The sequence below is a fragment of the Tupaia chinensis genome, unplaced genomic scaffold (assembly GCF_000334495.1).
Source record: "Tupaia chinensis unplaced genomic scaffold, TupChi_1.0 Scaffold000028_1, whole genome shotgun sequence".
Taxonomy (NCBI): Eukaryota; Metazoa; Chordata; class Mammalia; order Scandentia; family Tupaiidae; genus Tupaia; species Tupaia belangeri.
Genome location: NW_006159458.1, coordinates 232,495 through 248,253, shown reverse-complemented (window position 1 = coordinate 248,253; position 15,759 = coordinate 232,495). Strand labels below are relative to the sequence as shown.

The 15,759-nt window shown below is 40.5% G+C and overlaps 1 protein-coding gene across 3 annotated transcripts in view; it reads right to left on the bottom strand.

Moving 5' to 3' along the window:
- Positions 1–15,759, bottom strand: part of IPO8 (importin 8) — a 92,762-nt gene that overhangs the window by 46,467 nt on the left and 30,536 nt on the right. For all 3 annotated transcript variants that reach the window (XM_027770926.1, XM_027770927.1, XM_006140247.3), the window contains exons 7-10: positions 12,958–13,052; positions 12,167–12,251; positions 8,022–8,156; positions 5,463–5,562 (exon numbers count right to left, since the gene is read on the bottom strand). In XM_027770926.1, the coding sequence (XP_027626727.1) occupies positions 5,463–5,562; positions 8,022–8,156; positions 12,167–12,251; positions 12,958–13,052 (415 nt within the window). The remainder of the gene's footprint in view (positions 1–5,462; positions 5,563–8,021; positions 8,157–12,166; positions 12,252–12,957; positions 13,053–15,759) is intronic.

Genomic DNA, 15,759 nt, shown 5'->3' with positions numbered 1-15,759 from the left:
AGAGCAAGAGAGAAAGAGAGAGAAAGAAACTAAGAAAGCAAGCCACCAGGTCCGGGACTCATATAACGGTCAGCCATGTGGAAGTCCAGTACTTTAACCATCATGCCACCTACTGGCCCATCCAATTCTCTGTTAAGGTAATATTTAAGCAGAAATTAAATGAAATGAGGGACAAATCAATCCATGAGTGATCTAAAGACAACACAGTGCAGGCAGAGAAAACAGCCAGCGGAAAAGCCTGGAGGGGCTACGAGGTCAGTGAGTGGCTGTGCTGGTAGGTACTCAGTCGGTATCTGTGGAATACACACTAATTTAGAACTTAATATATCACTTCACATGAAAATTTTCACAAATTGTAAAATTGGAAATTTTACATAAAAGAAGTAGAAAGCTTGAGAATTGCCAATTATGTCCTGTAGAAATATAAAAGGTAAAACCAAATCTAAGTCTTAGCCTCAAAATATAAAGTATGAACATAATAACACTAGTAACTAGCTTCTTTTGAGTGCTCACTCTGTGCCAGGCACTCCACTCCAATTCTGCAAGCACCTAGCACTCTCTGCTGAGCAGCTAGCTCATGAGTATTACCCCATCATTGCTCCCTGTTGTGTCTCACACAGCTAAACAAACGCATGTTCTGAGTCTGTGTGTGTGGGGGGAGGGGGGGTGGATTAGAGAATAAATGTAAAACTAAACACACAAAGACACAAGAGTAGAGAAAAGCAGGGATTGGGTGTTTCCACTTTTCTGATGGTGACAGCCAGGGCCTGAATTGTTTTTTTGTTGTGTTTTGTTTTTTTTTTTTGGAGAGATTTTCACTGTAGGGCGCGTGCGCTCGCCAGACAGACAGAGAGAGACATAGAGACAGAAAGCGAGAAATCACCCCCCAGGGGGGGATGGTCACGCCGCAATCCCTTCTCCTCCATTCTCCTCTCGGGATCTTGGGCACGCACGCACATGTGCCCGGCGTGAGTTTTAAGTCACCGGGTCCGGGACACGAACCGCGGTCGACTACGTGGGAGTCCAGCGACATAGCCATTACGCTAACTGCTGGTTCCCGGGCCTGAATTGTTTTCAGGTTTATTCTTTTAAAGGGCAGAAAATGGAGGAAGGGGACATGGAATGTAAAGCCAGTTGTTTTTAGATGTTAATCGGCTAAAGATGCAAAGGCGCCTGGTTCCATGTAGTCTTACCTAAGTTTTCTCAGGTCAGTTTTGATTAACACATGACTCTCCCCCCACCCCCACCCCCACACTAGAGAGATAGAAAGCAAGAAATCACTGGGGTTGGGGGTATGGACATGCTGCAATCCCTTCTCCTCCACTCTCTCAGGATTTGGGGCATGTGTGCGTACACACACACACACACACACACACACGTGCCCGGTATGAGTTTAAACCACTGGGTCCAGGTCTCAAACTGCAATCACCTACATGGAAGTCCAGCAACATAACCATTACACCATCTGCTGGTCCCAGCACAAGATTTTTTTTAAAGTGTAGGTTTTCAGAAACACAGGCATCTAGCATATTTACATGCTAATGGTGTTCATTATCCTGCAAATGACTGCCCATAGAACCACATTTCTGCATATGTCTAAATATCACCATGTTTGCTCAGAATAGCCACTCTCTACACCTGCCACCACTGCTGTCTTCCCCATCTTTACACCTGAAAATGCTGCATCTTAGAGAGGTTAAGTCGCCTGCCCAGTTAGACCAATGAGCAACCACATCAGCATTCATACCCAACCTGTCATAAAAATTGATCTAAGCTCTTGCTAATTTTTACCAAATCTAAAAATATTAGAATAGGGAGGGGGAAACAACAGGTAGCATAGTGGTTAAGGTGGGGGGGAGGGAACAGCAGAAGGTGTGGTAGTTAAGGTGCTGGATTCCCACATGGCCGACCATAGTTTGAGTCCTGGACCTGGCAGCTTATTTTCTCACTTTCCCTCTCTTTCTGGTGAAATTTTAAAGAACAATAATAAATAAAATTTTTAAATAAAAAAAGAACTGGGGGAGGGGCCAGCAGGTAGCATGGCAGTTAAGACACCCAACTCCCACATGGTCAACTGCAGTTTGAGTCCTGGACCCAGCACTTTGAAAATCATGCTGGGCACGTGTGTGTATGCCCAAATTCCCAAGAGGAGAATGGAGGAAGAGGGACTAAGAGGGACTGCAGCATGGCCATGTTCCCTGATTTCTTGCTTTCCCTCTCACTGCCTCTCTCTGTCTCTCTCCAGTGAGCACATGTGTCTTATAGCAAAAACCTGGGGGAAAAAAAAAGAACTGGGGCTAATAGGCAGATTTTAAAGAACACAACAAAAATTTTTAAATATGTAAATAAAATCATTACTATTAAAATCAGTCAATGCATTTAGATAGCAATGTTTTGTTTGTATTTAGGTAGTTATGTTCTACAAGAGGCAAAACACACACATATATACACACATGCTGCTCCTCTCTGTAATTTCCCAAGAGTAAAATATATATATATATATCACACAGCCACTGCTGGTGGTGGCTATCTGATATATATGCTTTTCTGCTCCACAGAGGAAATGATTAGGAAGAAACATTTCAACTAGTTTTGGTTATCCATAGTCTCCTTTAAATAATCAATAAAACATGAATTTTCACTGTTAACACAAAGAGCTTTTAATATTTTCTAAAGTTGAGATTCTATTTTATCAGATTAGAAAAGTAAGTGAAACAACGATAGCTCCCTGAAAGCATAACAAATACTTTGTGCTTTACAAAAATACAGGTACTACAGAAAAGTAAATACTGTAGGCTGGACCCATAGCATAGTGGTTAAGGGAGCCAGATTCCACATGGTTGACTATGCAGTTCCAATCCAGCCTCAGTGGCTTAAAGAACATGCCAGGCACATGAGCGTACATACCCAAAATCCCGACAGAAGGGACTGCAATGTGACCACACCCCACTGAGGGGTGATTTCTCCCTTTCTCTCTTTCTCTCTCTCTTTCTCTCCCTCCCCCAATTCTGTCTCTTTCTGTCTCTCTGGAGAGTGTATATGCTATCAAGAAAAAAAAGATAGACAAAAAAAAAATGGTAAATATTGGCGCTTGCAAATAGCATGATGGTTAAGGTGCTGGACTCCCACATGGCCAACCACAGTTCAAGTCCATGACCTGGTGGCTTTCTCTCTCTCTCCCTCCCTCTCTCTCTCCCTCTCCCACCCCCCTTTGTGTGTGTTTCTCTCTAGTGCCTGCAATGAAATCAAAATAATAATAAATAAAATAAATAATTTTTAAAAATTAAATACTAAAATAATGTCTTAAAATACAAAAATGACTTGGGACCAGCAGTTAGCATAATGGCTATGTTGCTGGACTTCCACATAGTCGATCATGGTTCATGTATTTTTTTTTTAAAACTCACGCCGGGCGTGTGTGCGTGTGTGCCCAAGATTCCGAGAGGAGAATGGAGGAGAAGGGATTGCAGTGTGACTATCCCCTCTGGGGGGTGATTTCTCGCTTTCTGTCTCTATGTCTCTCTCTGTCTGTCTGGCAAGCGTACGCACCCTATAGTGAAAACCTCTCAAAAAAAAAAAAAAATGACTGGCTAATCATTCTGCTGTCAAATCATGAAAACAAAGGCATTAGGAAGAAGAAATAATAAATCAAGCATTTGAGTAATGATTTTCAAAAGAAAAAGGTAGAAGGAAGAGATAAAGCAAATGGTAAATGTTGTTGGTCATTCATTTGCTTTTTCTGTACTTTTTTGCAAGAGAAATGGCACCTCCTCACTTACTGAATCAAACACTACAACACCCAAAGTAGTGGGAAAACAACAGAGCCAAAAATCTTTTTTTTTTTTGAGAGTTTTTTGCTATAGGGCGCGTGTGCTCGCCAGAAGACAGCGAGAGACCGAGAGACAGAAAGCAAGAAATCACCCCCCAGGGGGGATGGCCATGCTGCAATCCCTTCTGCTCCATTCTCCTCTCGGGATCTTGGGCACGCGCGCACACGCACCCGGCATGAGTTTAAGCCACCGGGTCCAAGATAAGAACCGCGGTCGACTACGTGGGAGTCCAGCGACATAGCCATTACGCTAACTGCTGGTCCCAGAGCCAAAAATCTTACATCTACACTAGTAGGCTTTACTCCCATAGCTAAAGACAGCTGGTCCCACAGGGAAGAGCACTGCTTTGTCACCACACTGTTGTCACTACACTGTTGTCACCACACTCTGTCGCTGGCCCTGACAGCGCTGGTATTAGTAATCATTTACTGAAGGCACACTAGGATCAGGCAGGAGCAGAGAATGTAGAGATGTAGATGGATAGAAAACACAAAATAAAGGACTAGCAGTTGGCGTAATGGCTCTGTCGCTGGCCTCCCATGTAGTCAACCTCGGTTCGAGTCCTGGACTCGGTAGATTAAACTCACACCAGGCGCATGTGTGTGCATGCGTGCCCAAAATCCCAAGAGGAGAATGGAGGAGAAGGGATTGCGGCATGTCCATCCCCCAGGGGGGTGATTTCTCACTTTCGGTCTTTCTGGCGAGTGCACGCACCTTATAGCAAAAACCTCTACAAAAGAATAATAATAATAATGTAAAATAAGACCGAGTTCCTGTCCTCAGACGGCTGCTACACTGCAAGAGAGACAAAGAGATGTGAATGAACATGTTTTGGCTGAGTGCTCAAGTAGCACATGAAGCAACTATACAAACTGGGGATAAAAGGAAATGACTCAGGGAATCTATACAGTTCAACAGCTTCCAGAATGATCTAAGCTAAAAGGGCCCTCAGAGAACTAGGCCACCACAGCGGGGCCTCATCCCTTTGCTGGACACTTGATGTCTAGGGTAATGGCACCAACCAAAATGGGGTGCTCCTAAAACAGGCAGAAATCCAGAGACCCTCCCCAGGTGAGAACACCCCAGTCTACACACGTGTATCCTGAAGGGCACAGGAAGGGATGGTTCCCGCAGATGGGCCTTACAACAGCATTAGTGATGGATGGCTCCACACATGGATGGCTCCCACACTCGGGAGAGAGAGGGACAGGACAGGTCTTCATTCCCCACACCCAAAGCCCCGAGTTCTTTGCTTCAATAGAACATCAAACTCTCATGAGTTTCAGAGAGTATCATGCAAAGCAGAATTAGGGGAATCTAACAAAGTATTAAAATCTACTTAAAAATATAAATTTAGGGGCCAGCAGGTGGCGTGATGGTTAAGGCACTGGACACTCCCACATGGCCAACTGTGGTTAGAGTCCTGGACCTAGTGGCCTGCTTAGTCACTTTCCCTTTCTCTCTGTCTCTCTCTCTGGTCAAATTAAAAGAAATGAATAAATGAATAAAATGAAACAAATAATCATTACAAAAATATATACTTTAAATATATATATATATATATATATGTAAATTTAATAATATCATTTTACATATCTAGGAACTGATGAGAAATAAGATCATCTTAATTACCAAATTTCATCCTTATATACTCACATGGATCTTCCTGCCACAACTCTTCATCCTCATCTTTATAACACATCACGGAAAAAATCACATCTTCAGAGATATTCTAAGGCCAGAAAAAAAAAAAAATGAGTATAGCTATTCAATTTTTGTAGCACTGACATGTATTTATTGATAGCTTTTATGCTATTGGTTTTCCAAACTGTTATGCTACACTTCTGCCTGTGTTAATTCAGGCGGAAGCAGGAAATCAAAAGCCTCTAGGTGTGCGGCTGGGGTTAAAGAGTTAAACATAAGATTATTTTTAAACAACAAGCAGTTAAAGGTATAGAGAAAGAGACAAAGATAAATGTTATTCTTTGAAGCAACAACAGGCATAAAAAAAATTTTACTAACAAATCAATAATAAAGATATATTATCTAAGAAATAAAAATGTCAAGGTTAAATTTACTATTATATTTATTTCAAAAATTTTTTTAACATTTCCTACTTCATTCTAAATGTCAATGTATTGACAATACTAAAATTTTCTTTTCCAATTTCAAAAAAACAATTTCCTACTCCACAAATGTACATTTCAACAGGGGGAAAAATATCACACCCAGTAGCCTCTCAATACTGTTGCCAATGATCTATTATGCCCTACGTACTCTAAGAAATTACTCATGTAAAAACAGTATCTTATCATCTACTCCAAATTCAATAAAAAATTCAATAACTCTAAGAGAAAAATAAGAGCCCAGGAATCAGTTTTCTTAGAGTTTCATTAGAGCCATGTTTCTAAACAGTTTCATTAGAGCCATACAAAAATAAGGCCAAAGGCATCAAATATAGAAAATACTACCACAACTCACCCTTAATTCACAGGCGCATAATATGCAAAATGAAATCAGTATTTTCATTAATTGCAAAAATACTATCACTTTGATCAAAGCAATTAGACAAATAGTTAAGATGTACACATAAAAGCATAATAAAAAAATAATATATTTGTAAGACCTATAATAAGACAACACTAAACTTTATCCTAAATAGCAAAGACAAAGTAAAAGAATTTGTTTTTCTTTGTAGATATCATCTTATGGAATTTTAAAAGGCATAGTTTGGGGTCAGCAGGTGGCATAGAAGTTGGAGCATTGGATCCTGCAGAACCAACTGAGTGGTTCAACTCCCGGACCCAGCAGCTTGAAAGTTACTCCAGGCATGTGTGCATGTATGCCCAAAATCCCAAGGAGACTGGTGGAGAAGAGACCGTCCTCCTGCGGAATAATTTCTAACTTTCCCAATCACTGTCTCTCTCTGGGGAGTGCATGTACTCAATAGCAAAAACTTTTTAAACGTTAAAAATAAAAAATAAAAAGGCATAGTTTGTGGAGAGACAAAGATTCAGTTAATAATGGCTTTCAGGGGACCAGCAGTTAACATAATGGTTATGTCGCTGGACTCCCACGTAGTTGACCACAGTTCAAGTCCCGGACCCCGTGGCTTAAACTCACGCCGGGCACGTGTGCGTGCGTGCCCAGGATCCCGGGAGGAGAATGGAGGAGAAGGGATTGCGGCGTGACCATCCCCCTGGGGGGTGATTTCTCACTTTCTGTTTCTCTGCCTCTCTTTGTCTGTCTGGCGCCCTATAGCAAAAACCTCTCCAAAAATAAAATAAATAAATAATGGCTTTCAGTTACTCAAAATATATAAGTAAAATTTTAGTAATGGCTCATAATTTTCCATTCACATTTTTTTAATTAAACAGCAATGCTGAATTCTACCTTTAAGTAAACAGTTGATATAAAAACAGAAATTCTGCTACAGAGCTTAACGACGTGAAAAAAATAAAAACCTCTTCTGCTCATACCTCCAAAAGAAAATGGTCACATATCAGGTTTAGTACAGCCGTAGTGACAGTTTTCAAAATGTTTTCATAAAAAGCACCTCATTAGATCTATCAACTTATAAATTAAAGGGCAGAAAAGCATCATCTGCCTTCATGGGAAGAAACCGAGGCTAAATGAGACCTTAAGCAAGATCAACTGAATCTAAGGCTTCAGTTCCTAAGACTTGAAGGCCCCATTCTTCTCAAATGCTTAAATCCAAGCCCTTCATATCAGATACATTTGATTAAAACAATTAATGGAATCAAAAGATACGCTGGATTTAGCCAGAGAATGACTTTATTTTTTTAAGATTATTTTTTAGACATTTCTATATAGTCTTTTCTTAGAAGATTTTAAAACTAGAATTACAATCACTGCACCTATTTGTGGCAGTGTAATGTGATACTTCCGCACACGAATACAATATGCAATAACCCAGTGGCAAACCCATTACCTTGACCTGTCTCCGTTACTTTGTGCTGGGAGCATTGGGAACCCTCCCCAGTAGGTACCCTGACATATCCAATGTCGCTGTTAACAATATTCATCCCACTGTATTTTGGAACTCAGACACTATCTATAATCCTATTCTCACCCACCAGCATCTGGCTAGTCTTCTCCCCCATCCTTCCCAGTCTCACTCTTCACCTCAGAGAATAATCCCAGAGATTATTAACAATCTGTTAAACTAACCTGTATGTGTGGCTTCATCTGCTTCCAGGTGACAGAGTGAACAACCCCTTGGTTGAGATAGTTGAATGCCTGCTGAAGAACACGGGGGGCCACATATTCTTTCTGTCTATATTGATCTAAAATTTTTAGTAGTACCTATAGGAAAATAGGAAGAGAAAACAGAAGAATACAAACAATTTTAATTAGGCTTGACATAAATTCCAGAATGCACAGGGATAAAAACTAACAGATTTTGAGGGAAATCAATATTTTTTGAGCAAGTTCACATGGACAGTTCTAGTTATTAGATAAATCCATCTGTACAGCCACTTAATGACCTACCTGTGTAAGGACTGACAACCAGTCCTCCCGCGGGGCGTCCTTTCTCAGTCTGTGTGACTCTCAGGAAGCCCCTTCTCAGCCTCTGTTGTTCTCACAGTCAGTTCTTATTCACTACACGAAGTGTTCACAATCGCACAAGACTACATATTATGCCTACACATTTGTACTTTATTGTGCACCCACTGCACAAGATGTCAGTGAAAAGAAAGAACATGAATTCCCTTTAAGATTCTTGCTTATAGAGCAATTCGCTTAACAACCTAGTCATGGGAATAGAGCGTGGTTGTTAAGTGAGGAGTGCCTGTATTGACACAACGGGCATCTCACGGTAACTTTCAAGTGTCTATCCTTCCCCTAGCCTGTAGGACTACTCGAAAAAGTCTAAGTTCTTCTACTGCTAGGTCTATAAAACAATGTAAGACTCCTATTAAGAAAAATAATAACAGGGGCCAGCAGATGGCATAATGGCTATGTCGCTGGACTCCCATGTAGTCGACCACGGTTTGAGTTCTGTACCTGGGGGCTTACCCTCATGCCGGGCGCGTGTGCGTGCATGCCCAAGATCCCGAGAGGAGAATGGAGGAAAAGGGACTGCAGCGTGGCCATCCTCCCTGGGGGGTGATTTCTCACTCTGTCTCTTTCTTTCTGACAAGTGCACACTCCCTATAGCAAAAACTTGTCCAAAAAAAATAAAATAACTGGGGCCAGCGCATGGTCTAGTGGTTAAAGGAGTAAGGAGCCACACAACTGACCATTATTTCATTCCTGGTCTCAGAAGCTTGAGAAACACACCAGGCACATGTGCATGCATATACCAAATCCCAAGAGGATAGAGAAACTGAGAAGGACCACACCCCACTGAGGGGTGTTTTCTCCCTCTCTCTGACTCTGTCTCTCTCTGACAAGTGCACATACATACCATCTGGCAATTAAAAAAATTAATAAACTAAATAAACATAAATTTTCATACAGCAAGTGATACCAAGATCTTATTATCTGATAAAGGCTCTTCCAAAATGGAAGACAAAAGTTATTCAAAACATTGCATTGATTAGGCCAACAGGTAGGGTAGTGGTTAAGGCACTGGATTCCCACAAGGCTGACTATGGTTGGAGTCCCAGACCCAGAGGCTTGAAAATCACTCCAGGACTATGTGCATGCACGCCAAAAAAATCCCAGGAGTAGAATGAAGGAGAAGGAACTGCAGTGTGGCTATCTCCTTATAGAGTGATTTCTTACTTTCCCTCTCTGTCGGTCTCTCCCCAGCAAGCACATGTACCCCATGGCCAAAACCTTTAAAAAAAATAAACTGACTGGCTCTCTGAAAAACATTAAACTAGTTCCCTAACTATAAACTTTGTAAAATAAATGCCAGATGGAGAAGTATTTTAACAGCAACAAAAAATGAAGTATAGACACTCTAAAAGAAAAATGTGGGAGAATTTTTTTTTTTAGTTCTTTCTTTTTTTTTTTTGGAGAGGTTTTTTTCGCTATAGGGTGCGTGTGCTTGCCAGACAGACAGAGACAGAGAGACAGGAAGCGAGAAATCCCCCCCCGGGGGGATGGTCACTCCGCAATCCCTTCTCCTCCATTCTCCTCTTGGGATCTTGGGCACGCATGCACACATACCCAGCGTGAGTTTTAAGCCACCAGGTCTGGGACACGAACCGTGGTCGACTACATGAGAGTCCAGCAACATAGCCATTACGCTACTGCTGGTTCCCGGGAGAATTTTATTTTAAAAGGGGAGTTGAAAAGTTCATGGAAAAAATGCAATGAAAGTGTTACATGACTTTAGGAACATGACTCTTCCAAAGACAGTTATGGCTCATACGTAGAGGATAATGGGAGATGAGACTTAACAGTGGAGGAGAAAACGGTTCTTGATGAGAGGACTACTTTTAAGTACCAGAAATATGCACCTTAAGTAACCAAGACATAAGGAGTTTATGACGTGAAGGCAATGGCATGAGCTTTCGCTTAATGTGTGCATACACATCTACACACAGGCATAGGTCCATGTTTACATCACCGGGAAAAGTCTACTGAACATACTTCAAGTGGACAGCAACATTCAAATGCTTAATGGAGTTTAACAGTGGAAAGACAGCTGACCAGCTTCCTGATCATTCTAGCATGCATGGGAAATTGCTGAACAGATTTTTTTTTTTACTCCTTACTCACTAACTTTTCCGACAGACTATCTCATGAGAAAACAATAATTTGTGAGACAATTAGAACTACACCTTTCCTCAGTTGTATCACGGTACTTTTTAGAAAACATCCTACTAGACAACACGGCAGCCCATTAAAAAGGAAGTATTGCATTTTAAGGTGACAGGCTCAAAGTATTTAATTCTGTATCATTGACAATATGTAACAAATTTACAAAAATATAGGAAAACCTTTATATCATTAAAAGCACTGACTACATATAATTAGTCTTTGCTTCCTCAATGGGGTCCCGGAACAGTCAATGGGCAATAATTGTTAAATTTTACAACAAAGAATCATGATTTAAATGGCAATACTGACCAACCAATCTTCACAGCCCACTTATCCTTTGAAGTTTTTTAAAATTTTTCAACAACTTGGATTGTTTCTCAAGAACTTATTTTCACTATAATGGTTCCCAAATCTCCAGAAAACTGTCCAAGTTTTTTTTTTTTGTTTTTTTTTTTTGGAGAGGTTTTTGCTATAGGGCACATACACTCACCAGAAAGACAGAGAGAGACAGAAAGCAAGAAATCACTACCCGGGGAGATGGCCACGCCGCAATCCCTTCTCCATTTTTCCTCTCAGGATCTTAGGCACACACTCACAGCACCTGGCTTGAGTTTTAAGCCATTGGGTCTGGGACTCGAACCGTGGTCAACTACATGGAAGTCCAGTGATGTAGCCATTACGCCAACTGCTGGTCCCCTCAAGTTCTCAGCTGAGAGTCTTAACATCAAAGCTTAAGTACTCTTGAAATAAATCAATTAGTATTACATAAATCTAAAAATGTAAAAAGGTGAGACTCAAAGAAAGAAAGGTTAAGAAGCTCTTAAGAGGTCTGAAAGAATTCATGTAAGAACCCAATCTAGGGACTAGCAGGTGGCATAATGGTTACATCACTGGACTACCAGACCACGGTTTCAGTCCTGGACTCAGCAGCTTAAAACTCATGCTGGGCATGTGTGCGGGCATGCTCAAAATCCCGAGAGGAGAATGGAGGAGAAGAGATTGAAGTGTCGCCATCTCTCCTGGGTGTGACTTCTCGCTTTCTGTCTCTCTGGTGAGTGCCCATACCCTATAGCAAAAATCTTTCAATCAATCAATAAAAGAACCCAATCTAATACAGGTGACTGCTACACCAGTATTAACAAATTTAAAAGGCTTGAGTTCGGAATCTAGAAGTTTAGAAGGGCAGTTCTTATGGGAGCTGCCCTATTTGATTCTAAAACTAATTGCAACATATCAGATTTCCAGAGCTGCCATTTCATCTCTGGAATATGTAACGAATTATGTTAGTAAGTTACTTTTTCTCTAATATTTTATTTACATTCAATCACTGTGTATCATTACACTATACAAATGAATTTTCCCATCATGAATATACTGTATACTGGTTCAGTTAAAGATATTTCCATACACATTATCATCAAGAGATAATTTTCCATTTTTGTGTCTCCTAAATGTTTTGCTTCTTTGTTTCCTGTGATTCCCTCCCTCTGACCCTCCCTCATTTCCCACCATCTCCCAGTAAATTACTTTTAAACAGACAGAAATAGCCTATTTTCAGTAGTAACCATCTTTCTATTTAAAAAGCATAAGTTCATTACCTGCTGAATTCCCACTGCATAGGTTTTCAAAAAGAATTCAGAAAATTCAAAATATTCTTTCGTGACATTTCCTGGGCTTCCATATCTTAAAACACAAAGAGAATACTTTTAATATTCTGTTGGAGCAGAAAATGCACCCATTCCTTTTTTACATAGCTGCAAATGAATCCTAACAAGCTGTACTCAGACTTTCAAGTTTAGGCAGAAGCTGTCACCTGTCTCTTTAGATCTCCTAAAGAGAAAATGGAAACAAAAATGTTTTCTCTGACATATAATGGATTTTTCAACAAATGCTTTTAAAATGAAAGTTGAGTTTCATATGGAGTTTCCATGTACCCTTTGGCACAATTCCTGGATATTTTCAATGGGCTCAACAACAGCATCCCGTTTTTCCACAGAATAGTAGTAAAGATGCAGCAAAGGTTTCCTTGAAGTCAATAATCACTATCATGCCTACTTTAAACAAAAGGTGGACTCTGTGACTTAAAAACAAATAATCATATATGGCAGAACATCAAGGGAACTATCCAACTTTATTATAACCAACACCAAAAGACGTCTGACTGTAAGATCATAAATGGGGGTCGGCAGGTGGAGTGGTGGTTAAGGGCACTGGACTCCCACATGGCCAACCACAGTTCAGGTCGCGGACCTGGTGGCTTGCTTCCTCACTTTCAGTCTTTCTGTCCCTCTCTGGTCAAATTGAAATAAGTAAATAAATAAATGAATGGATAAAGTTAAATAAAATAATTTTTAAAATAAATAAATAAATGTAATCAACAGAGCATCACCGTTCAAAGAGACGAGCTACAATATGCAGTGCCCACTTCTTACACTTCCACCAGACTAGTTCCGGCCTATCATCCTCATCGATTTGCAGAGTCTCCTGAAAGAGGACAAGAACACCCACATTAAATTTCTGCACAATAAAGGGATTAACGTGCATAAAGATGGCAGAATAAACCTTGGTACAGATTAGTCACATTAAATATGTATATGGATTGCTATCTGAATGCAAATTCTTACTTTTTATAGATCACTGGGTAGAACTTAGATAAGCAAAGCAAATTTCAGCTAACTAGTGCTGCTGTTCATATGAATTCCCGGTCTTCAAAAGGCCCAAATAAGTAGAAAACTAAGTATGAAACACCAGAGTCTCTTTAGGAAACTCCCAGGGATGACAGAAATGCCCTACATTTTCATCTGTGTGATGGTAATGTAAGTGTACTTTGTCAGAATTCACTAAACTATCTCACTAAGTTCTGGGCATTTACGTATATTAATGAAACCTCAATCTCCGTTCTCTCAAGATGAGCAATGAGGGGCCGGCAAGTGGTGTGGTGGTTGTTAAACTAAACTCTTCTGAATTAAAATGGCTGAATTACTCCCACATATGGATCCCTCTGGATAAGCTGGAATTGTATCTGTTAGGCTGGTTTTTTTATATTTTCGAGCTGGTTACTACTAAGTTATAGCCAATCACACCAGTCATAACTCAGTCCCAGAAAGCTCACCTTTTAGGCTGTGTGTGCAGCCTACCTTCTACCTGTAACCAGTGGTCTCTCTACCTCACTCCCTCACTTACGTTCTTATACGACACTTTCCCTTTTTACTGCACACGTCGCTTTCTCATCTGCCCACATACATTCCTTGTAAACCACGTGGCGGTTTGTTTAAATTTGTTTTTAACACAGTTAAGGCACTGGATTTTCCACATGGCTGACTGCAGTTCAAGTCCTGGATCTGCAGATTTGCTTTCTGTCTCTGTCTCTCTCTGGTCAAATTAAAATAATAACAAATAAAAATAAAATCATTCTTCTTAAGATATGAACAATGAAAAGAATATTGCACATTTTAAGACAAACTTAAATTTTAAAACATGAGTTAATTTGACAGATGAAAAATTGCATCACCGATATTGCAGATCAAACTGAGACATGTTTTACCTGTTAAACAGGCAGACTTAGAAATATGGACTCATGGGGCCAGCAGGTGGCATTGTGGTTAAGAAGCTGGATTCCTACATGACCCACTGTGGTTCAAGTCTTGGACCTGATGACTTGAAAGTCATGCCAAGTGTGTGTGTGTGGGGGGGGGCCTCAAAATCCCAGGAAGAGAATGGGGGACAAGGAATTACAGTGCAGCCATCCTCGGAGGGCAGAGGGAGGTACTTTCTCACTTTTCCTCTGTCTCTCTCTGTGAACATATACACTCTATGACAAAAGCCTAAAAACAGGAACCAGCAATTGGTGTAATGGCTATGTTGCTGGATTCCCATGTAGTCAACCACGGTTCGAGTCCCAGACCCAGTGGATTAAACTCACGCCAGGCAAGTGTACGTGCATGCCCAAGATCCAGAGAGGAGAATGGAGGAGAAGGGATTGCAGTGTGGCCATCCCCCTGTAGGATGATTTCTCTCTTTGAATCACTTGGTCTCTGTCTTTCTGGTGAACGCACAGGCCCTATAGTAAAAACTTCTCAAAAAAAAAAAAAAAAAAAAAAAGCTTAAAAATAAAAAGTATATAGTCTTAACAGGCATTCTTATCATTGCAAATTAAAGTCTAAACCAGAGCACCTCTCTGGAGAACACTCTGCAAGACCAGCCAAAGCTTTAACAACTGGTAGGAGCTTATCTGAAGAAAATTATCATGTATATACACAAAAATTTAACTACATTCTTATAGTTAAAACACTGAAAAATTAAAATAACTTAAGTGGGGCCAGTGGGTGGCAGGGTGGTTAAGGGAGCTGGACTCCCAGATAGCCAATCATGGTTCAAGTCCTGGACCTGAAGGCTTGCTTTCTCACTTTCCCTCTCTTTCCTTTCTCTCTGTGTGTGTCTCTCTCTGCAAATATTAAAAATAATAAAATTTTTAAAATACTTTAGAGTGCCTGAATGGGTTCAGTTTTTTAAAAATAAATAATTTAAGCATGCGGCAAACAAAGCAACTGATAAAAAGGACACAGTACAGAAACATCCATAATTATAATCATAAAAAATATAAAATGTTAGGTTAAGGTTCTGGACTCCCACATGGATGGCTTGCTTTCTCCCTTTCTCTCTGTGTCTCTCTGGTGAACACAAGTGCCTTATGGCAAATTTAATAATAAATAAAAATTTTTAAAAATATATAAAAATTTATAGGACCAGCAGTTGGCGTACTGGCTATGTCTCTGAACTCCTATGCAGACAACCGCGGTTTGAGTTCCAGACCCGGTGGCTTAAACTCACGCCGGGCGCATGTCCGTGCATGCCCAAGATCCCGAGAGAACAATGGAGGAGAAGGGATTGCGGAGTGGCCCTCCACCCTGGGGGGCAATTTCTCACTTTCTATCTCTCTGTCTCATTCTGGCGTGCACACATGCCCTATAGGAAAAACCTCTAAAACAAAACAAAACAAAAAAGGGAAACATAATTTTTTTTTAGTTTTTTTTGTTGTTTGTTTTCCTTCTTTCTTTTAAAAATATTTTCCACTTGGGGCCAGCAGATGGCAGTGTGGTTAAGGCACGGAACTCCCAAATGGCTGACAGCAGTTCAAGTCTCGAAGGCTTTTCTCACTCACTCTCTCTGTCCCTCCCCAATGAGCACATAT